Here is a 23269-nt window from a genome sequence, read left to right on the forward strand (position 1 = left end):
CTTAGAACCATGGCACTAGAAGCATCTTTCAAATAAACACTCAAAAGAAAACTCTAGTCTTTCCAAAAGATTTTATTAATCAAACTTTTAGGATAAAGGAATTTTTTAAAAATAACTATGATATTTAAAAAAAACTATTGGGTATTCAATGATGTTTTCAAGTAGAAAAAACCTGAACCCTGAAGAACAGATTGTGTAAAGTAGCTCGGGCTACAAGAGGGAAAAGAAGGTGGGGACTTGTTCTGTGTATAAGGACAGGGGCTTGACCACTGACTTTTTGAACAAAAAGCAAACCATACTCAGTTTCAGAGTTTGTCTGTGAGACTAACTGATGACATCACAGAGCCATTCTTCTTCCAGAAGAGCCCTTTCACACTGGTGCAGCCACTAATACCTTCTATGGCAATCTGTACGAGAACGGAGTGAGATCTAGGACATTCAGATCCAACGCAAGTTCATAAAGGGTTGGTACTAAGCAAAACTTTAATCTGTGCAGTATTTAAAAATAATTGAGAATTGCGACAACTTAAATGACTTCTGGGAGGTGTTATCTTAAATCTAAAGAAGGGATGGAGGTCTCGGAGGGAGCAGATCTACTTACCTTGGGGTAACACAGTCCACAAAGGTCAACAGCCCACGAAGGGGAGAGGAAGACATTCATCCCTTATAACACCCTCAGGAATAGCATTCTTGGGAGTCTTACAAGTTATAATTCAAAACCACCAGTTAAATTCTAATGGCTGTGTACTTCCCCCGCAATGATGTTCCTCTCAAAAGTAAAATCAGGAAAGGGACTGAGCTCTGAAAAGACACGTGAGGCTGAGTCCCAGGCACTCAGAGTGTGGATGCCACCTCCCCAACCCCGGGGGGTGACTTGTGTCCCCGTGTGCAGCCTTCCATTCTTCCCTACATGAAACACAAGTCACGTGACGTGTCCTTTGAAAAACCACAGTGAGGCGTGAGAACCTTCGGGGGCCGGGAGTCCTTGTCCGTCAGTACCCTATAGTCAGATAATCTCAACACCCGGAAATATCCTTGGATTTGTTCTTTCTCTGATATCTTGTGTCCTTGGGATCAAAGCCTCTTTCACTGGCACCAAATAACGCCCAGAGGGGGGTTTTGGCCACATAATCCTTTGCGCTGAAATTTGCTAATCCACCGCTATCTTCATATTCCTGCACGAGCTCCTGGAACCGGTTATAATCAATCCATGTCCACCATTCGCCATCAATCTTAAACTGGAAAGAAAAAGCGCAGTCAGGGCAGAAGCACAAACGTCCTTAAAACTATCAAGTAAGTATTTTAAACATTCGAAAACCAGCCTGGTCTCTTCTCTCTATCAAGTCCAAGAAAATCCTTTTGCGCTCCAGATATGGTTCCATATCAAAGCAGAATGAGCTTCTTCTCCCCTAGGACTGCTGCCAGGCTGGGCCTGGAAGACCCAACTGCTGAATACAGAATATAACCACAAGAGACTCTTAATGACAGAGGACAGACTGAGGGTCAATGGAGGGAGAAGGGTGGGGGGATGGGCTAGCTGGGTGCTGGGCATTAAGGAGGGCCCTGGTTGTGATGGGCACTGGGTGTTGTCTGTAAGTGATCAATCACTGAATTCTACTCCTGAAACCAACGCTGCACTGTATATGAACTAACTAGAATTTAAATAAAATTCTGAAAAGAAAAAAAATACATCCTGGAATTGAAAGTCAAGTTTATTGTCAGCAGTCTCACTAAAAGAAGGTTAATTACATTTTTTTGGCATTATCATGTGTTAATGGACAAGCTAATTGTAATTCCTGTTGTTGCCACTTTTGATTTGGTATGAATTTTCTTGGTTGTGTTAGAAGCACCTAGTGGAATCCATTTTATTATTCAACTTGGCTTGAGTTATTAGGCTTTTAATCAATGACTTCTAATTCTGAAATGCCAACAAAATGATTCAAACTGGCCTGTTTAACCTAACATGGATACAATATTTCATTAGCAGAAAGCCTGTTAAGAATTTCAATTCAATAAAGGGGAATAATCCAATTTGTACTCTTTTAAGAAAATCGCTTCTCAAAAGTCCCTGTAGAATAAATGACCAGGACGAAGGAAACAGGAAATAAACTGATGAAGCTCTGAAGGAATTACTAATTGAACTGTGAAGGCTTTTGACTCAAAGCATCTATTTGGCACTCATTTGTGTAAACAGATAATACACTGATACCTGATTTATAAACAGACAAATAGTTTTGTTAAGCTGCTATCTTCTCAAAAACTCTTAATTATGATCCAAGTGAAGTAACAATTTTGGGTTCTAGCTGAGAAAAATATTGAAAATGCATAGTTTCCTGGATTCAGAATACTATTAAAATATGCTGAATTTCAAGGACATCTGATTTTTTACCCAACAGCTAAGAGGTTTCCAGTGGACAAAAATTATCCAATAAGTGGGAAAGTTTAATCATGAGAAATTTTCTTCTAACAAGACCATTCTTTGAAATGGTGCCCCAAAGGCCTCTCTGAACACTGCAACCCAAGATACAGAATCCACATCTCCCCCATCGTTTTCCCTCCCAAGACAGACTGCTCTCAAATGTTCTCTGCTGCCCAAGAAAACAGTCATCCCTGAGTACTGAGCATTAGAACTCCAGAGTCAAAGGTGCCTCTCCCTTCCCTGGTCCCTCACATCCAAAAGATGTCAGGCCCTATTGATTCTTCCTTAGCAGCATTTCTTTCTTTTTTTCATGAAGCTGTTTTTTAAGTTTATTTATTTTTTGAGAAAGAGAGAGAGAGAGAGCAGAGAAGGGACAGAGAAAGGAGAGAGAGAATCCCAAGCAGGCTCTATGCTGTCAGTGCAGAGCCGAATGCAGGGCTCAAACTCACGAACCATGAGATCGTGACCTGAGCCGAAACCAAGAGTCGGATACTTAGCCGACTGAGCCACACAGGTGCCCCCTTCAGCAGCATTTCTATTGTCTTGACGCTACCCTAACACAGGTCCTCACTTCTGGGACTCAGCAACAGTCCTCTTGCTGACTGATCTTCTGATGCCAATTTTGACTGCTTTCAACTTCTGCAGACGGAGATGCTGGGATTACTATGTCTACAACAGAATAGAGCCCTAGTATCTACAGTCTAAATACTAAACCTCCATTTGGAGACTCCCCAGGAGCCAACCCCCTTGTCACGTGATTCCTATCCTACTCCTGCTGTATGATTAACATTTACTTATGTCTCAGGTCCCCTGGTGAACACCTTTTGCTCTGGGAAGTCTTCCCGAATCCCTTTAAACTATGACAGTTCACCTGCCACAGGACCTCACTACCCTGAACTTGGCCAACCACATATTAAAACTGCTTCTGTAGTTACCTCCCCCAGCCCACTCTATCCCACATCAGAACTGCTCGCTTTGTGAATATATCTGACTTATAATTTATGTTGGTACTCAGGACATACAACAGCCTAGCCTCTTCCTCCTTAACTCTTAACAAAACTAGAAGACCACAGGATGAGGAAAATTCCCACCTGTTCTACTGACATCCTGACAGAATGGAATTTGCTGCTATTGGATCCGTAGAATACTGTGTGCTGTTTTCACAGTGTATCCGTGTAGGGGACACAACACTCACACCTTACTGGAAATGGGGGAACACTCCAGCTAGCATAGGAGTAAACATGTCATTACCGTGTATGACATGTAAAATGAGGCCAATAATGACGGCTACCTTTTATTCTTCCCTCCTATAACAGTTACAGAATGCTAACTATGGACTTGGCCCCATCACAGATATTTAAAAAATAATTACAGGGGCACCTGGGTGGCTCAGTCAGTTAAGCATCTGATTCTGACTCAGGTCTTGATCTCCTGGTTTGTGAGTTTGAGCCCCACATCAGGCTCTGCACTGACAGTGAGGAGCCTGCTTGGGATTCTCTGTCTCTCCTTCTCTCTCTGTTCCTCCCCTACTCATGCTTGCTGTCTCTCAAAATAAATAAATAAATAAATGTACTGTTTGGGTTTCCTAAGTAAATGACTCCACTAGATTTCTCTAAGATAAAGTCAAGCACCGTCCACATACTTAGTTTTTTTTTTTTTTTTTTTAATGTTTATTCATTTTTGAGAGACAGAGCACAAGCAAGGGAGGGCATGGAGACAGGGAGACACAGAATCTGAAGCACGGTTTCAGCTCTGAGCTGTCAGTACAGAGCCCAATGTGAGGCTTGAACCCACAAACCGTGAGATCATGACCTGAGCTTAAGTCAGATGCTTAACCGATGGAGCCACCCATCCTAGGTGCACCCCCCCTCCATACACACACTTAGGACTTTCAATACGTTTTTTAGTGTCCCACTTAAATATAAGCAGACAACTAGTGACCATCTGAAGAAAACTCCTAACAAGAACACTAAAAATAAACCAAAAGAAAACAGTAACAGAGTAAACAGCCTAGGCAAGGGGAAAACAGCACACAAAACAAAATAAAAACCCAAACAACTAAACTAAAACAACTATCTTCAGAGAAATGAGACAATACTGTATACATAAAACAAACAAACAAACAAACAAACAAACAAAAACCACTACCCTATAAAAAGGAACCCTTAAAGAATGAAAAGAACCTTAGGTTCTAAAACTATAGGAGCAAAGATGAAAGATTCACAGGAAAGTTAAGAAAAAAAAAAAAAACTTTCTAGAATGTAGAATAAAAAAGACAAAAACCAGGAAAGAAAGCACTAAAAAAAAGAAAAAGAAATGAAAAATTAAAGGACTAGCCCAAGAGACCCAATTTTAAAATAACACCACTTTCTGAAAGAAAGGAGAAAAAAATAGGAAGGAGGAAATCCTCAATGAAATAATTATGGAAAAGTTTTGTAAAGTGAAGGCCATGAGTAAACATACTCATGTAGACAAAGGATAAACATATGGAATAGACAATAGATAAAAACCAACATACCAACTGAGGCACATCTCAGTGAAATTTCAAAACAATGGAGACAAAGGGAAATCCTAACAAGGGAAAAATGGTCATATACAAAGGATCAAGGATCAGAATGCCTTCCGAGTTCTCAATAACCACACTGAAAGCTCAAAGACAGTGGCTCCGATTGCATACGAGTTGGTTTGCAACTGAGAATTCTATATCCAGCAAAACTATCAATCAAGCTTGTAGGGAGAATAAAAACATTTTTAGATATTTAAGATCTCAATCAATTGGACCTCCCACATACCCCTTCTTAGGAATCTACTGGAGGATGTTTCACTAGAATGAGACATGGGATCCCCAAAGCAAGACATCCCACACAGGAGAGATCTCAAGGAAGTCCCAGTATGATAGTGTGTGTCTAAAGTGGGTGAGTCAGTAAGTGCCTCTGGGGAGACTCCTTTAAAAAGATGAACAGATAGAACCTCCAACACATCTGAAAAGTCTGAGAGGAGATACAGGTGGCAGAGAGTTTGAGAGTTGATTTAGCTAAAGAATACAGAAGTCTAGACAAAGAAAAAAAATAAGATAAATATTAACTCCAAGGAAACCAAAATGTATGCTGGAAACAAACAGCAATCATAGGAGACTGCACTGCTCAGCAGTGAACAGTGTTCACGTGGTCACATAACGCATAAAACTATGGTATACATACATTGCAAAGGTGGGAGAACAGGAAAGGGCATGATGAGCAAATGTAGGGGAGAGCTTCATCTCACCTTCCACAGCGAAGAGACAACGAGAAAAAACAATGAATAGCAGCAATATTTGGTAAAGACAAATACCTAAATAATCAACCAGAAGTTGAAAGTAGCTGTTGCTTGAGAGGAGGGAAAGGAGGTATATTTGAGGAAAATACAAGGAACTACTGATTTTTGTAATAAACTTTGACTTCTTAGACGATGTAGAATTTTGATAAAACTAAAAAACAAAATTAAAAATAGTAATGACCAATCTATCGAAGTGAGGGAAGAGTATATTATTAACAACATGAGCCAACAAAATAGGGTGGGGGTAAGGGGAAGACCTACAGGACGATGGTAGCAGCCGCTATTCAGGAAGCATCCTACTGTGCACTAGGCACTGTTTGGTTCTCTAGCTGGTGTGATGCACTTTACAAAACTCATGTGATTGGATGCCCATCTTTAAAACGGGTGGGGCACGCCTAGGCGGCTCAGTTGGTACAGCATGTGACTCTTGGTTGCTCGTGAGTTCAAGCCCCATGATGGGTATGGAGTCACCTTAAAAAAAAAAATAGGGGTGCCTGGGGGGCTCAGTTGGTTAAGGGGCCAGACTCTTGATTTGGGCTCAGGTCATGATCTCACGGTTTGTGAGTTCAAGCCCTGCATTGGGCTCTCTGTTCACAGTGCAGAGCCTGCTTGGGATCTTCTGTCTCCCTCTCTGCCCCTCCCCACTCATGTCAGCATGTGTTCTCTCTCTCCTCTCTCTCAATCCCTCCTTCTCTCTCAAAAATAAATAAATGTTAAAAAAAAAAAGGGCAAAAGTCCCAAGAAACTAACAAATATGTCAAAGGTGACATCCTCTGTAAGTGGAGAGCCACAATTCAAATTTGTGGGTCGTCAAGAGCCTGTGGTCATTACACGATTGCACGCTGCTAGCTGTCAAACTGGAAAAAAGACACAACTAATAATAACCATTTTATCTTTTAAGTATTTTGGAGTGCAAAGAGATTTTTCTCACCCCTGGACTTTTTTAAGTATAATATTTCTAAGTTAACTCCCTCTGTTTAACCGATCTAAAAGTTACAGAAAATAATGTGTTTATCCCAAATTCTTAGTGTCCTTCAACCTTCCTCAGCATAGAGTCTAAAGAATGAGCACACTGAGAAGAAGCCTACTGTCTATTAATTATTTCTCTACCCAAGTACAGCATAATAGAGACTGTCTGTTCCAAGGCTAATGCAGGGGAAATGTAAGATTTATATGCAGACTTCTGAAGTCAGCCTGCTCTGCCTTTGATTGGTTCTGTTTTATTTACACAGTCTTTGTCCCTTCTGGCAAAATAATAATTAAAAAAATAAAACTGCCATAGTGAAAGATATTCTTCCCATTATCTTAACTGGTTCCTAATAGTACAGGCAGTATAGGTGAGCACACTTTTTCTTTTTTTGTAGATGAAAATTGACATCCCATTAGTTTCACGGTATCTTCCACACGGAAAGTCTATATAGAATATCCATAGCTACTTCAAACTCCAAATGTCCCACACAAAAATTCTTACCACTTTGGCCTGTCAATCTCATGCCTCAACCATGCTGTGCTGAAGTTATTCCAGCTTTTAAATGATAAATACTCTGTAGCTACAGGGAAAGTTCTAATCATTCAAAGGCATCATATTTCTACATATGCAAGAGTTAAAAATAAGGAGGAAATTCTGCATAGCAGTTGAAAAAGAGCAAGTCAAGAGCTATTTATTAATATCACCATTGGAGATAGTCTTTGCAAACATTCCTCCACATGCTACTGTAGTATTCTTTACGGAAAAGTCAAATTATCAGCACCTTTAGGAAAGAACCTTTATTAAAGGCCTGTAACAGGCAAGGCCCCATTCCAGATGTTTCATATTTATCACTTTACTCAGCCATCACAATAACCCTGTAAACACAGTTACCACTATTTTTCAGATAAGAAAATGAGAAATGGTGAGGCTGGGCTTTGAAAACAGATGTACCACAACAAAGTTCGGGAGTCCCCAAGACCACCCCCATTTCTGTCACCAATTGTAAATGCAGGGGTTCCCAAGGCCACCTTCAGTTTGACCACTCACTAGAAGGACCCACAGAATTCACTGAAAGCTGTTAATAGTATGGTTTCTTACAGCGGAAGGACACAGATGAAAATCAGCATAAGGAAGAGGCACATGGGACAGACTTGAGGAAAGTTCCATGCCCAGAGCTTCCAGCTGCCCTCTGTCACTCAAGTAGTGGTCTGAGCTAATATCACCCGTCAATGATGCGCGAGAATAGGCATGGAGCGCTGCCAACCTAGGAAGCTCAACCTGAGCCTCGAGGTCCAGAGTTTTTCCTGGGGCTCAGTCTCCTAGACAGCTGATTGCTGAGTGGCTGACTTTAGTTTCCAGCTCCTCTGAAGGTCAAGCAAATACAGTGTAGCCCAAAGCCTCTACCCTAAATCACATGCCTAGTGTAGACTACCTAGCATGACCCCAGGCCCCCAGATAAACAAAGATACTCTGACCAGACAAGACATTCCAAGAGCTTGAAAACCACCTCTTAGAAGCTGAGGGCAAAGAGCAGCCCTTTCTTTAGGTAAAATTACAGCCGAACTCAAAGTCCACATACAATGGATAAAGTAGAAACACACAAAAATAAAAAAGAACACTAACAATAAAAAAAGACTCCTACATTTCATTTGAATTTTCACACTCCTAAGGAGGGCTCTTATATGATCTTAGTGTTGGTTCTTTTTTTTTTTTTTAAATGTTTATTTATTTATTAAGGGAGGGAAGGGCAGAGAGAGAGAGAGAGAGAGAGAGAGAGAGAATCCCAAGGAGGCCCCACATTATCAGTACAACCCCGATGCAGGGCTCAAACCCACGAACCATGAGATCATGACCTGAGCTGAGATCAAGGGTCGGACACTTAACGACTGCGCCCCCCAGGTGGCCCCAGCGCTGGCTATTTTCTAAGTCTGGTCCCGCAAACACACAGTAATACTTACAAACGAAACCTTGGGAAAGTGCCAGTGAGAGGATGGATGAGGGGCTGCCAGGCCCTCTCATAATTCAGAAGTGCATGTGAACTGGGAAGGAGAGGAGATCCCAGGTTAGTTTGAGGGAGAAGTGATCTGGGAATTCAAAAAAAGAGAGTGCTTACTGTAGTCCTTCTTGAACTTCCCAGATTTATGGATTTTGTTCTTGACTATCCTAGCGACAACTGCGTCGTTTGTTCTGTGGCTGAGAGGAGGCACAGATCACTTCAAGTGCACCTGACTGCCTGCGACTGTGGAGCCCCGAGCAAAGTTGCCTCCTTTTTCTGGGTTTGCTGGTGATAAGTAGAATTCACATGGCAACAGCTGCCCGAGGAACCACTTTGAGAAGCAAAACTACAACAATGTGACTGAATTCTAGATATATCCAAGTGCAATTAAAAAGCTTTTAAATCTGGAAACTCAATTTCTGGAATTTCTATCTTAATCTACAGTTTTGTTGGAATAGAGCTAAGTCCTCTCAGCCGTGTCACCAAAATGCCAATTTTCTCTGACATTTCTCTGCATGTAATTACTGGGAACAACCAGGCCTCTGACAAGCATGAGTTCTACATGTATCACAGAAAGTAAAATATTCTGTCGGTAGGTTTTGTTGGGAAAAAACTGCACAAAACCTAAATGGTGACACGCAATTCCTTCTTACTCCAAGAAAGGAGGGCTCAGGGAGAGGACACCTCTTCCTTCCCTTCCTCTGTAGACTGCAAGTGTATATGTCTAAGAGGGAGGCCTCTGTGATCAATGCTGAATTATGCAGAAGGCCTCAAATTTAGCAAAACTTTCCCAGAGGTGGCTTTGAAGGAGGTCCACCAGACTCCTCGGTGAACTGGGAGGGGATCTGCCTGGTTTTCAGTGGATACCTGCCTCTGTTTCCCTACCTTGTGACTGCTCTGTAGCATTTAGGAGATGGCATGATGTCATAGTCAAAGTAGGCTTTGTATTTTGAAACATCTGGGATTGAATTCTAACTCTGCTTGTATTCTCTCAGCCTGAGGTTTCTCCTTTAAAACATGAGGAAAAACAATATTTATAATTCATCATATTTTTATAAGAATTAAATGAACTAATGCATACACAGCATTATCAAAGTAAACTTAACTGTTATTGGTTGTTGAGTTTATCAGCAGACACCAAAGTAAGGAATGACACCAGACAGCTCATCAGTGATGAAAGGTTCTAGAAAATTATGCTGGAAGACAACAGAATAATATCTGTAAATGCTCAGAGGAAATACCTCCACTTAGACTTATCCACTCTGATAATCTATTATTCATGAGAGAAAGTGAAATAAAGACGTTTCAGAGGGAACGAAGACTGAGTTTACCATTCTAGCGAAAAGAAAATTGCACCCAGCAGAATCAATGGATGCAAGAAGCAAAGGGGAACCAAGAAAGTGGGGTTTACATGGATCCATCAACACAACCTTTAACTGTGGAAAAGAATCCCGGGAAGACCTTGTATTGTGCTGAAGGAGGATGGCGATGTTGATTAACTTTAGAGTTAAACTAAGTATAAATTTCAAAATATCGGAGTACAAGATTCTGAGCAGATGGTGGAGTAGCAGAAGCACCAGGAATCCTTCTTCCCATCCACAGAGCACCTGGCACGGCTCAGGTGGTGGAGCTTATGACCCTTGATCTCAGGGTTGTGAGTTCAAGCCCCCACACTGGATGTACAGATAATTAAAAATAGAATCTTAAATAAAAATTTTAAAAAGGCGCCTATCTGGCTCAGTCAGAAGAGTATGTGACTCTTGACCTCAAGATTGAGTTCAAGCCCCACGATGGGTGGAGAGATTACTTAAATAAATAAATAAATCTGAAAAAATCGTTCTTCTCACCCAAACAAAAATTATACTGGCAGAATCTGTCTGATATAACTACTTTGGAACTCTGGACTCTAGTGAAGGCTTCTAACTTTCAAGGAAAGGTCTGGACTGTAAAGTACAGTTAATTTTAGTCAGTTTCAACTTGGATGGCAGTAGCTATCCATCCCCCATGGCCCACCCCCCCAGCAGGCAACTGTGACCTGTTCTTGGGACAGCCTGCACGCAGCCTGTGGGAGACAAGCTGGGCAGTAAGGACCCTGTCCTCCAAACACTGGGGATCTGTTCTCTGTTGCCTGCTGCTTCTGATCAGAGTACAGATATAGTGGCAGCCATTGGTACCCATTCCGCCATTGCAGAAAGCCTCTCCCCTTCCTGCTGAAGTGACTTCCAGGGGAATAAAGGGCTAGTGCTCCCCATCACCTTCCACTTTCCTTTTTTTCCCCTTTTAGGAGAGAGACATTAAAGACTAGAAGATTCAAAAGCAACAACAGATGGGTGGAAATTAGAAAGTAATCACATATCCCAGGGAAAGATTCAGGAATAAATTCAAATTACTGTTATATCTTTAGGATATTAGATGCAATCCCCATGGCCCACAAAGAAATAGCCATAGAATATAAGCAAAAGGAAATGTGAAAGGAATTAAAATGTTTCAATACAAAAAAACAACTAAACACAAAAGAAAATGGTAATACAGGCAATGAGGGACAAAGAAGCTATATAAGGCATATGGAAAACAAATAGCAAAATGACATAAGACCCTTTTTATCAGTAATCATTTTAAATGGAAATGGATTAAACTCTCCACTCAAACAAAAAAACCAGAGATTGAATGGATCAAACACACAAATACACACACACACACACACACACACACACCAATATGCTATCTATAAGAGCCTTACTTTATACCCAAAGACACACACAGGTTGAAAACAAAAGGACAGAAAAAGATATTCCATGCAGTCACCAAAAGACAGCAGGAGTGGCTACAGTAATGTCACACAAAACAGACTTCAAGTTAAAAGATTTCAAGTTAAAAGATTATAAAACAGAAAGAAGGACAAACATACAATTTATATTAATTAAAGGTTTAATGCAGCAAGAAACAATAATTAGAAATGTTTGTATAGGGGCGCCTGGGTGGCTCAGTCGGTTAAGCGGCCGACTTCGGCTCAGGTCATGATCTCGCAGCCCGTGAGTTTGAGCCCCGCGTCGGGCTCTGTGCTGACCGCTCAGAGCCTGGAGCCTGTTTCAGATTCTGTGTCTCCCTCTCTCTCTGACCCTCCCCCGTTCATGCTCTGTCTCTCTCTGTCTCAAAAATAAATAAACGTTAAAAAAAAAAAAAAAAAAAAAAAAAAAGAAATGTTTGTATATCTGGTACCAGATCATCAAAATATTGGAGCAGATACTGGCTGAATTGAAGGGAGGAACAGATAGCTCTATAATAACTGGAGAGTTCAGTACCCCATTCTCAACCATGGATAAAACAACCAGATAGAAGGAAACAAAGGACTTGAACAACACAAGAAATCAACTAGATCTAACAGAACATTCTGCCCAAGAACACAAAATACACATTCTTCTCAAGTTTTCACCATTTTCTAGGACAGACCGTATGTTACACCACAAATGAAGTCTAAATAGATTTTAAGAGAGAGACTTCATATAAAGTATCTTCTCTAATCATAATGGGATGAAGCTAAGTACCTGTAACAAAAGGAAAACTACAAAATGCAGATATTTGTGGAGGTTAAACAACACACTCCTACACAACCAATGGATCAAAGAAGAAATCATATGGAAATTAGCAAATACGTTAAGAGACTAAGTGAAAATGAAAACACAACATACCAAAACTTATGGGACAGAGCAAAAGCAGTACTGAGAGGGAAATTTATAGCTAAAAATGTTTACTTTAAACAAGTAGAAAGATCTCAAATTGACAACCTAACTTTACAACTTAAGGAACAAGAAAAAGAATTAAGCCAAAAGTGAGCAAAAGAATGGAAATAATAATGGTTAGTACAGAGATGAAATAGAGAATAGAAAAATAGGGGGAAAAAAACTGAGACTAAAAGCTGGTTCTTCAAAGAGGCCAACAAAATTGACAAACCTTTAGCTAGACTAAGAAAAAAAGAGAAAAGACTCAAATTACTAAAATTAGAAATAAAAGTAGGGACATTACTACTGATTCCTCAGAAGTAAAAGGGATTATGAAAAATTATTATAAATGTACACCAACAAATTGGATAATCTCGACGAAATGGACAAATTCCTAGAAACACAAAACCTACTAAGACTAAATCACAAAGATACAGAAAATATGAATAGACCGATAATTAGTAAGGAGACTGAGTCAGTAACCAAAAATCTCCCCCCCCACCCCCCACCAAAAAAAAGCCCTGGACCATACTGCTGAATTCTATTAAACTTTAAAAGAACTAATATCAATCTTTCTCAAACTTTTCCAAAAACTGAAGAAGAGGAAATATTTTCTAACTCAGACTATGAGGCCTGCCTGCTAAAGCCAGATAAAGATACTACCAAAAAAAAAAAACCCAAAAAAATCCACAAAGCACCAATATCCCTTATGAACAATAATGCAAAAATCCTCAACAGTATAATATCAAAGCAAATTCAGAAGCATGTTAAAAAGATCCTACACCAGTGGCACCTGGGTGGCTCAGTCAGTTAAGTGTCTGAGTCTGGATTTCAGCTCAGATCATGATCTCACAGTTTGTGGGTTCGAGCCTCGTGTCGGGCTCTGTGCTGACAGCTCAGAGACTGGAGCCTGCTTTGGATTCTGTGTCTCCCTCTCTCCCTGCCCCTCCCCCACTCCCGCTCTGTCTCTCTCTCTGTCAAAAATAAATAAACATTAGAACAAAAAACAATCAAGAAAAAAAAAAAAAAACAACAAGGGACATATGGGACGCTTGGGTGGCTCAGTCAGTTAAACATCCAACTTTGGCTGGGTCATGATCTCACAGCTTGTGAGTTCGAGCCCCGCGTCGCGTTCTGTGCTGACAGCTCAGAGCTTGGAGCCTGCTTCAGATTCTGTGTCTCCCTCTCTCTCTCCCCCTCCCCTACTCCATGCTCTGTCTGCCTCTCTCAAAAATAAATAAACATTAATAAACAGTAAAAAATTAAAAAACAACTGTAAACATCAGATTAAGTGGTGAAAGACTGAAAGCTTTTCCTCTACTATCACTTAACAAGACAAGGATGCCTACTTTCATCACTTCCATTTATCATACTACTGGCAGTTCTAGCCAGAGTAACTGGGCAAGAAAAAGAAGTAAAAGACATCCAAGTAAGGAAGGAGAAGTAAAATTATCTCCGTTTGCAGATGATATGATCTTATATGTAGGTGTGCCTTTTCTTGAGAATTTGGCACTTGAGATTGAACCAAGTGGTGGTAGATGCTTAAGCTAAGTTGGGGCTACAGCCACCATATCAGGGGGTATGAAAAATAAAGAAGCAAAAGAAGCCAAGGGAAAAGGAGGGAGGAAAGGAAAAAGAGAAGGAGCTGGTCAGAAAGGCTGACAGACGGGTAGATAGGAGTAGTGGCTTGACAACTTCCAGAAAGATTCACTAGTGAATTCAATCAAACATTTAAGAAATAACACCAATACTCCCTATCTATTCCAGAAAATAGAGGCAGAGAAAACACTTCTTAACTCATTCTAAGAGACCAGCATTGCCCTAATACCACAATGAGATAAAGACTTTACAAAAAAGGAAAACTACAAAACAGTAACTGTGATGAACATATATGTAAAAAAATCAATGAAATATTAGTAAGTCAAATCCAACAATGTATAAAAAAATTACACACCACAACCAATAATACCAATAAAACCATGGATTTATTCCAGGTATGGCAAGGCTGGTTCAACATTTGAAAATCAATTAATGTAATACATCACGTCAACAAGCTCTAAAGAAGAGAAATGAAACTGATCATATCATTAATTGCAGAGAAAGTATTTGACAAAAATCCAAACCAATTTATGATAAAAACTCTCAGCAAACTAGAAATAGAGGGAAATGTCTTCAACCTGATACATAGCTACCAAAAACCTACAGTAAACATCATATTTAAATGAGAGACCAGTTGCTTTCCCACTAAAAGCAGAATCTAAGCAAGAATGTCCCCTTTTATCATTTCTATTCAACATCATATAGAAGCACTAGCCAATACAATAAGATTGAAAATGGAAATAAAAGATATACAGATTGGGAAGAAAGAGATGCATAGATGATGTGATTAGTAATCGATGTAGAAAAAAACAAAGAATTAACATTAACAAAACACCCTCCTAATAAGTGATTACGGCATGACTGCGCTGTATGAGGTAATACATAAAAACTAGTTGCTTTCTCATATACCAACAATGAACAAGTGGAATTTGAAATTAAAAACACAGTACCATGCTCATTAGCATCAAAAAATGAAACACTTGGGGCGCCTGGGTGGCTCAGTCGGTTGGGCTTCCGACTTCGGCTCAGGTCATGATCTTGCGGTTTGTGAGTTTCAGCCCCGCGTCGGGCTCTGTGTTGACCACTCAGAGCCTGGAGCCTACTTCAGATTCTGTGTCTCCCTCTCTCTCTGTCCCTCCCCTATTCATGCTCTGTCTCTCTCTGTCTCAAAAATAGATAAAACATTTAAAAAAAATTTTTAAAAACATGAAACACTTATGTGTAAATCTAATGAAATATGTACAGGATCTATATGCAGGAAATAAAACCTGAAAAAAGTCATGGGAGATCTAAATAAGAGATATTTCATGTTCATGGATTGGAAGACTGAATATTGTCAATTTTTCCTAGCTTAATCTGTAGATTCAACTCGCTCCCAAACAAAACCCTAGTAGGCTAGTTTATAGGTATTAACAAATGGATTCTAAAGTTTTTATGGAAAGGCAAAAGACCTAGAATAGCCAACCCAAGAAGCCAGTTGGCATGCTGGAGGACTGACATCACCCAATTTCAAGACTTACAATAAAGCTAACAGAAGTCACGACTGCACAGCATTGGTGAAAGAATGGACATATAGATCGATGTAACAATATACGGGCCAGAAATAGACACACACAAACGTAGTCTACTGATCTTTGAAAAAGGAGGAAGGGCAATTAAATGGAGAAAGAATAATCTTTCCAACAAATGGTACTTCAACAACTTGACATCTGCATACAAAACAAACAACAAAATATCGATATAAATCTCACAGTTTTCGAGACAGATCTTAGACCCAAACATAAAATATAAAACTATAAAATTTCTAGAAGATAACATAGGATGAAATCCAGCATCACCCATGAAAGAAAAAGTTGATAAGCCAGATTTTATTAATTAAAAATGTTTGCTCTGAGAAAGGTACAGTTAAGAGAATGAAAAGTCACAGACCGGAAGAAAATATTTGCAAAACCCATCTGGTAAATGGAAAGTATCGAAAATATGTAAAGAATTCTTAAAACTCAACAATAAGAAAATAACCAACCCAACTAAAACATGAGGAAAATATCTGAACAGACACCTCACTAAAGAAAATGTACGGATTGCAAATAAGCCTACTTATAGATGTTCATCTTTTTATGACATCACATGTCATGTGGTTTTCAAACCTATACAACTTTATAGCACAAATACTGACCCTTAAAGTATGAAAATTAAAAAAAAAAAAATCATTTAGGAGGTCAGGGGGTCCCAGGAAGAGGTGCAGACCGTGTGTGAGAATCTAACTCTGCTACAAATGTATGAAATAACTTCACTGAAGTGGAGAAAGAGGAAAAGGCGCTGACCTAAGTAATTCCGGAAACGAGTGGAGCCTCTAAGACTAGAGGCAAAAGGAACTACAAACAAGCACTGTATTCTTGGGTTAAACGTTCTGATACTGCTACACATGTAGGTTGGAACTGAACAATTAAGTAAACAGATGACGGCTATTAGGAGCTAGGTTTCTCACTGTTAGAGGAGGAGTTTTCAAATTAGTAAGGAGAGGAGCCTACAGTGAGTTATGTTAGCAATGGATTAGAGTTTGAGACATCAGTATGTTTAGCTTCATCTAGATACAAATGGTTACAGGTGGAAGTATTTACAGACATGTGTATATACGAAGGCTAGAATATATATACAATGTCTTTGCTCTGTTACACCTTTTAGAGAGCCTAAAAGAAGAAACAACACCCTAGTCAACAACAAGCACACCTTCACCCAGATCTTGGTTTCTAACACCATTCTTCAATAAAAGGAACCCTGGTTCCTGAAGAAATGACTGATTCTAGGACTGGAGCGAGAAAAATACGAGATGAGCTTGGAGTATCTTGTAGTGCCAGAAAGTAAGGAAGTGCTCAAAACAAAAACAAATAAAACCCCCGACCCTGAAGGGGGGTATGTTAAAAGAGCAAAAGAGGCAACTGGAAGAGATCGTAGCGGCCAGAGCTAGAACAATTTGAGCAACAAAGGAAATAGAGTACAACTGGATTATAACCCAAAGTATAAACTGAATACTATAAATCCATACTGTTATAAAAAAAAAGATTGAATACATTAATAAATGGGAAGAAGAGACAAACCTATTTATGTAGATATCTCACCCTCAAGGATGTGGAGCCTAACTCTCACTCCTTACATATGGGCTATAGATAGTGACTTCTTTCCAAAGAGTAATGTACAGAAACGGGGAGGGGAAGAGTAAATTAACAGTGGAGAAAGCTGACAAATACTTACTACCTTGACTTGCTGACCAAGGTCAACATCACTAGTTGGAAATCTAAATAAACTATGGACTTTAGCTAATAATGTAGCAATTTTGGTTCATTAATTATAACCTATATACTATACCAATGAAAGATGTTAATAACAGGGAAACTCTAGGGTACAGAGGAAATCTTTATACTCTCTTATCAAGTTTGCTGTAAATCCCAATCTGTAGGTACTAAGGCATAAAGTCTACTTTTTTTTAAAAAAAGGAAGAAATTACGTTTTAAAGCAATGATCTGTGGATTTCTGGAAGCTGTACATGTGATCTACTACTTGGTTTCCACTGGCGGTGATCCGCTATGATAGGACATCACCAACATGCAGGAAGGAAGGACTTCAGTGTTTCTGAACTAAAACCATCAGCAGAGTGTATTGGGTTCATCATGGTCTCATTAGTTTGCAAACTGACAGGTCCAAGGTTACATCTGAGCTGCTAATGGAAAACACCGAGGCAGAAGGGGGACTGTATCTCCTCGTCCCAGCTGCTTCGTCCAAAGCACACAGGCAGGTCCACCTTCCTCGAGTGGACTGTTTCCAGTGGGCAGCTGTACTTCTCTTTGTCCCTCAAGCTCAGCTTTAGAACCAAAACATGCTGACTTGAGTTTGTTTGTCTTTCCTTGGTTCAAAGTCAAAGAAACTCACTGAACTTTCTACACCCACTCACTAAAGAAACCGCCTCTTATCAAGAGCAGAAACACCTTTATCAGGAGTCTAAACAACACCTCTAAATGACAGAACTGTTCAGACAGCTGGGTGGCTCAGTCAGTTGAGCAGCTGACTTTTTTTTTTTTAATGTTTATTTATTTTTCAGAGAGAGAGAGAAGGACAGAATGAGTGAGGGGAGGGGCAAAAGATATGGAGCGGGCTCTGTAGCAATAGCAGAAAGCCCAATGTGGGGCTCAAACTCACAAACCAAAAGATCATGACATGAGCTGAGGCTGGAGACTCAACCGACTGAGCCACCCAGGTGCCCAAAGCAGCGGACTTGATTTTGGCTCAGGCCATGATCTGATTTTGGCTAAAGTCATGATCTCATGATTCGTCCCACATTGGCTCCCTGCAGAGAGCGACTCTTGGGATTCTCTCCTCTCTCTCTGTGCCTCCCTCCACTCGCGCACTCTCTTTCAAAATAAATAAATGGACTGTTAAAAAAAAAACAACAACAAAAAACTGTTCTACAGAGACTTAAAAAAATAATAACCCACTAACAACTATGAAATGCTTTGTATGTGGAATAGCATATGGCAATAACAAGAGCATATGGCAATAACAAGGGCATTTGTACTGCAAATGACCACAGAGTATTCTGGGTATGGATAGGGTAATGCAGATTATAATGGATTCTCCAGAGGCTGTTTGATGCTGTGAAAATTTTACAAGTTAATGCATAATCTTTAAAGGTCACCTAAATGTAAATATTCAACCAATGCTTGGAATCTCTCTAGAATTTTTTTTTTTTCTTTTAAAGAATTCACCTTACGTCTTGGGTTATGTGGTATCCTGGATCAGAGAATTCAAAATTTTTGAAATGGATAAAGAAAGAAATGCCACAATGGAGGGATTTTCAATGCTGCACTTTATGGCAATGTTCTTTTTTCTGCTAGCCAACTTTACTAGAATCAGAAAAGTACAATCTAGTAGATAGGAGAGACTTTCCAAAAGCATGGATTGGCATCAGATTCCTGCTACAGAAAAACAGAAGAAATGGTGAATAGGAAAACAACTGGATTTAACAAGTAGCAGGTCACTGATGACCTATAAAATAGCAAACTCAGTTGAGTATTTATTTGTTGAATAAAGGAATGAATGAATGAATAAATAATAAGGAAGAAGGTAGAGATTCAGCAACTGCTCTCGGAAGGTACAACTGTGAAAAAGGGAAGGAGACGAAAGTGAAGAGGCTGTTAGTTCACTAAACAAACACCAAGAATCTACTATGCATCAGCTCCTCTAGGAGGTGCTAGAGATGACAGTCCTTGTGTTCCAGGAACCCACAACTCCTTAGGAAGGCAGCCTTACCTATGTGCACATAGATCTGAGAGAAGTGACCCCCAAGGAGGTTTGTTTTACAGTTTTAAGGAGAATTCAGCAGGTGAACTGAGATGGGGCAGGGTGGTGAATGCATTTCTGGCAGAAGAGGTAGGTATCTTGGGCAAACACAGAGGAAAGAATCATGGCAGTATCTTGTAAAGGGGTAGGGCAGGGGGCGGCCTGAAATAAAGCCAAAAAGGCCCTAATTGTGAAAGCCATCACGATTCAAATAAAATATCTAGGTTTTTCTTTTGCATGCACTGTGAGATAAAGACATGGCAGGGAAACAATGAGCTTGGGGGTGGCAGGATAAACAATGAGGTTGTTAAATGGCCAATACCCACTCTGTTATTTATGAACTCAATGATTTGTTTTATGGATTTGTCTACTCTTTAGGTTTTGTTTTGTCTTCTTCTGTTTCTTTCCTCTGTTTGGTTTTTGGTTATATCTCTGTTTTTAGTACCCTTAAAAAGGCATCCATCTGTAAACTGCTAGCCTACTTCTTAAATGGGACCTGATAGGCTCTGATTAGGATCAGGAAAGATGTTCTCACAGAAGTTTCAGGAAAATCTTTCCAGTAACACTGCAGGGGCAGCCCTGTAACCATACTGGGTGACACTTAATAAACATAAATAAAACATAACAAACATAAAGAAAATCAGTTTATGTGGACATAATCTACTGATGACACAGTGTGCGAAGTGGACTGGCATGCTGGTCACTGAGGAGATACTCTACCAAAAACTGTAAATGTCAAAACTGTGTGGTCATAGACTTCTGGTGCTAGCCAAAATGGAGGAAATGCACGTCTTCGTATTTCTCCCACTACACAGCTAAAATCCCTCAATAGTATATGTAAAGCAAACGTAAGAAGGCTTTGAAGGTAGAGGTAAGAAGGCAGACTGGCTAGGGACCTCGGACCCAAGAGCAACACAGTGATACATTCCCTGGGTTTCATTTTTGGCTCTTCTATCCTTCTGGGTGAGGAAGCCCAGAAGCCTGGTTGAAGCCTGCAATCCAGAAACACCAGCGGGCATAAACAATAAAAAAAACAATCTTACAGTGCCAAAAAAATCTGCTTTTCTTGGCCAAAGGACCAGGAAAAGAGCAGCCCAGCAAGACACAAAAACTTTTAGATAATAACCAACCTAGGTCACGAGAAAAATGCCTCATTCTCCCCCCAGTCGGTCAGCACCGACTGGGGACCCCAGACTTCTACATTTGCCCAGCCATCGTGAGCCATAACCTCCCTCCTCACTGCTGGGGAGCTGTCAGAGAAGGTGGAGCGGAGGATCCAGCAACCCCAACCCCTCTCTGTGGTCTCAGTGGAGACCCTGCAGGGAGCACTGACCTCCGCCTGTGGCAGCAAGGTGCCTCTCCCCACCCACGCCAGAGTGGGGACAGAGGAAGCTTAGCAGAGAGCCAAGACTTTTGCCACTGCCTAGGGGCAAGGAGGCCATGTCCATTCCATACCATCCCTGGGGAACAGCGATGAGGTGGTCCTCCTTTCCTAAATCAGAATGGTATCAGAGGCTATTGAGGAGAAAGCCTGAACTTATACCCCCAAATCAGCCACAACAAAGCTCCCCTCCCTCAACAGGCCAATGAAGGCTGAGTGGTGAGCCTGAATGTCTCAGTAATAAGGCGACACCCACCCACAATACACCTAGGATGAAAGCGAGTGCGTTCTGCATTTAATGCCTGACCACTCTCCTCTCTCCTTTTATATCCTTTGTTTCAGACCCTCACCATTTTACCTCTGACTGTTGGGACTATTACAGCTGTTTACAAAAAAATTTTTTGTAATGTTTATTTATTTTTGAGAGAGAGAGAGAAAGAGTGTGAGTGGAGGAGGGGCAGAGAGAGAGGGGGAGACACAGAATCTGAAGCAGGCTCCAGGCTCTGTCAGCAGGGCTTGAACTCAGGAACGGCAAGATCATGACCTGAGCCAAAGTCAGACGCTTAATCGACTGAGCCACCCAGGCACCCACTATTATAGCAGTTTTTAACTGAACTGGTTTCTCTTAAAGTCTTGCACTTCATCCCCTGAAATACTGCCAAAGAAATTTTTTTAAACTCAAATCTGATTGTGTCACTTCTATTTAAAACCCTTCAGTGCCTGCCCATGCTGTACAAAAAACAGCACAATTAGGATGTCATTCGGTGCCATCAATGCTCTCACCCCTGGTGAATCACCCCCCTTCCATTCCCTTCAATCCTTCTCTTGACCTCCGGCCACACCAAACTATTTATTCTCCCAATGTGCCAGGCCTCTGCACTTCTCCGTGGACATTTTCTTAGGCTGTTTTTTGCTTAAATGTCGTTTCTACCTGGGCCGTTACTGAACATCCGGTCAAACAGCAACTCCTCTGTGAAGCCTTTCCTGATGGTACCATATATTCCCAACTATGCCTCCTTGGGCTCAATTCTACTCTTCCATCTTGCTCTGATAAAACTTTGGGGTATGTGTTTGTTTTGATAGTTACCTCTTTTTCTGTTAGACCATTCTGAAAGGCAGAGACTATTTTTTTTTTAACTCATCTTTGTATCCTTTGTACCCAGCATAGTGCCTGACACACCCTGGGTACACAACAAACATGAAATAATGAAGGTCAATCTCAGAATGTCTCCTTATGTTGGCTTGCACCTTGTAGGCTTTGTCTGTTATTGCATTTATCATACTAAAATTTCAGTTGTTTGGTCCCTTCTGAGAACCTCCTGTGCATATGGGCAGGATCATAAAAAGAAACCAGAAGGATGAAAATGGCAGATTATCTGAGAACAAGCAACAGACCAACAGCTGACTTTATCAATGGAATTTAAAAGACAAGAGATTATATTGTGTTGAAAGACAACAAATGTCAACCTAGAATTTTATACCCAGCTAAAATATACATTTCCAGACAAACAAGAGCAGAATTTTCCATCAGCAGATGCCCACTAAAATAAATTTTTAAGAAAGTATTTTTTGGGCAGAAAGAACACAATCCTGTATGGAGAGTCAAAAATGAAGAAAGGAAAAGAGTGCAAAACAGTGTTAAAGATGCAGGTAAATCTAAATGAACAGTGACTACATACAGCAGTAACAATATTCTCCTTACACACATTTATAATTCATGGACAGAACAATAATAGCATGTGAGTTGGGAAGGGAAAAATGGAGGTTAATAAGGTATTCTAAGGTCCTTGCATTGCATTTAGAGGGTAAAAGTATTCTTTAACATTATACTTTGATTAGTCAAGGATCATAAAGTCACTTCGAGTGCAACCACTAAAAAAAAAGAAAACAGTAAATAATTCCAAAGTAACACCTACTGTGTCTGAGAAAATAAAGGAAGTGCAGAGAGAGAGGGAAGTGCAATTTAAAAAGCATCTGGAGAGGTAGACAGCCTGACCATGCAGGGCCCTAGGGTCACATTAAGGACTTTGATTTTCATGCTAAAAGCAATGGGAGGTCACTGAGGCATCTCAATGGAGTTAGAAAGAACTCTGCCACCAGAGTCAGGATTATTTCCAGAGCACTGCCTCTGTAATCAAATTTTTTTTTTTAATGTTATTTATTTATTTTGAGAGAGGGAGAGTGCATGCATGCATGAGTGTGCGTGCATCAGTGGGGGAGGGGCAGAGACAGAGAGGGAGGCTGAGGATCCCAAGCTGGCTCCGTGCTGCCAGCACAAAGCCTGACACAGGGCTCAATCCCACAAGCCGTGAGATCATGACTTGAGCCAAAATCAAGAGTCAGATGCTCAACCTACTGAGCCACCCAGGCGACCCTCAAATAATTTTTTTAAAGGCACTATCTTACCTGAAAAGGTTAACAGTGAATGAAAAACTAGAAAATAAAATTAGGTTTTTGGCTTTAATTTTTAAGATTTGCTTTGTAAGTTAATTAGCTTTGTAGCTATCATTAACATTTCAAATACCAGGTGGCCTTT

The 23269-nt window shown here is 40.3% G+C and overlaps 1 protein-coding gene across 5 annotated transcripts in view; it reads right to left on the reverse strand.

Annotated features, from left to right (window-relative positions):
* Window positions 1-458: 458 nt before the first annotated feature.
* LOC122209599 (S-adenosyl-L-methionine-dependent tRNA 4-demethylwyosine synthase TYW1) overlaps window positions 459-23269 on the reverse strand; it is a 212386-nt gene continuing 189575 nt past the window's right edge. For 2 of the 5 annotated variants that reach the window (XM_042921589.1, XM_042921588.1), the window contains one exon: window positions 459-1238. In XM_042921589.1, coding sequence (XP_042777523.1) covers window positions 1017-1238 — 222 coding nt within the window. In that variant the 3' untranslated portion in view covers window positions 459-1016. Of the gene's footprint in view, window positions 1239-8662; window positions 8789-9585; window positions 9709-9806; window positions 9897-23269 lie in introns of all 5 variants that reach the window. The other 3 variants (XR_006197675.1, XR_006197674.1, XR_006197676.1) reach the window with 3 other exon arrangements.

The sequence above is a fragment of the Panthera leo genome, chromosome E3 (genome assembly GCF_018350215.1).
Source record: "Panthera leo isolate Ple1 chromosome E3, P.leo_Ple1_pat1.1, whole genome shotgun sequence".
Lineage (NCBI taxonomy): Eukaryota > Metazoa > Chordata > Mammalia > Carnivora > Felidae > Panthera > Panthera leo.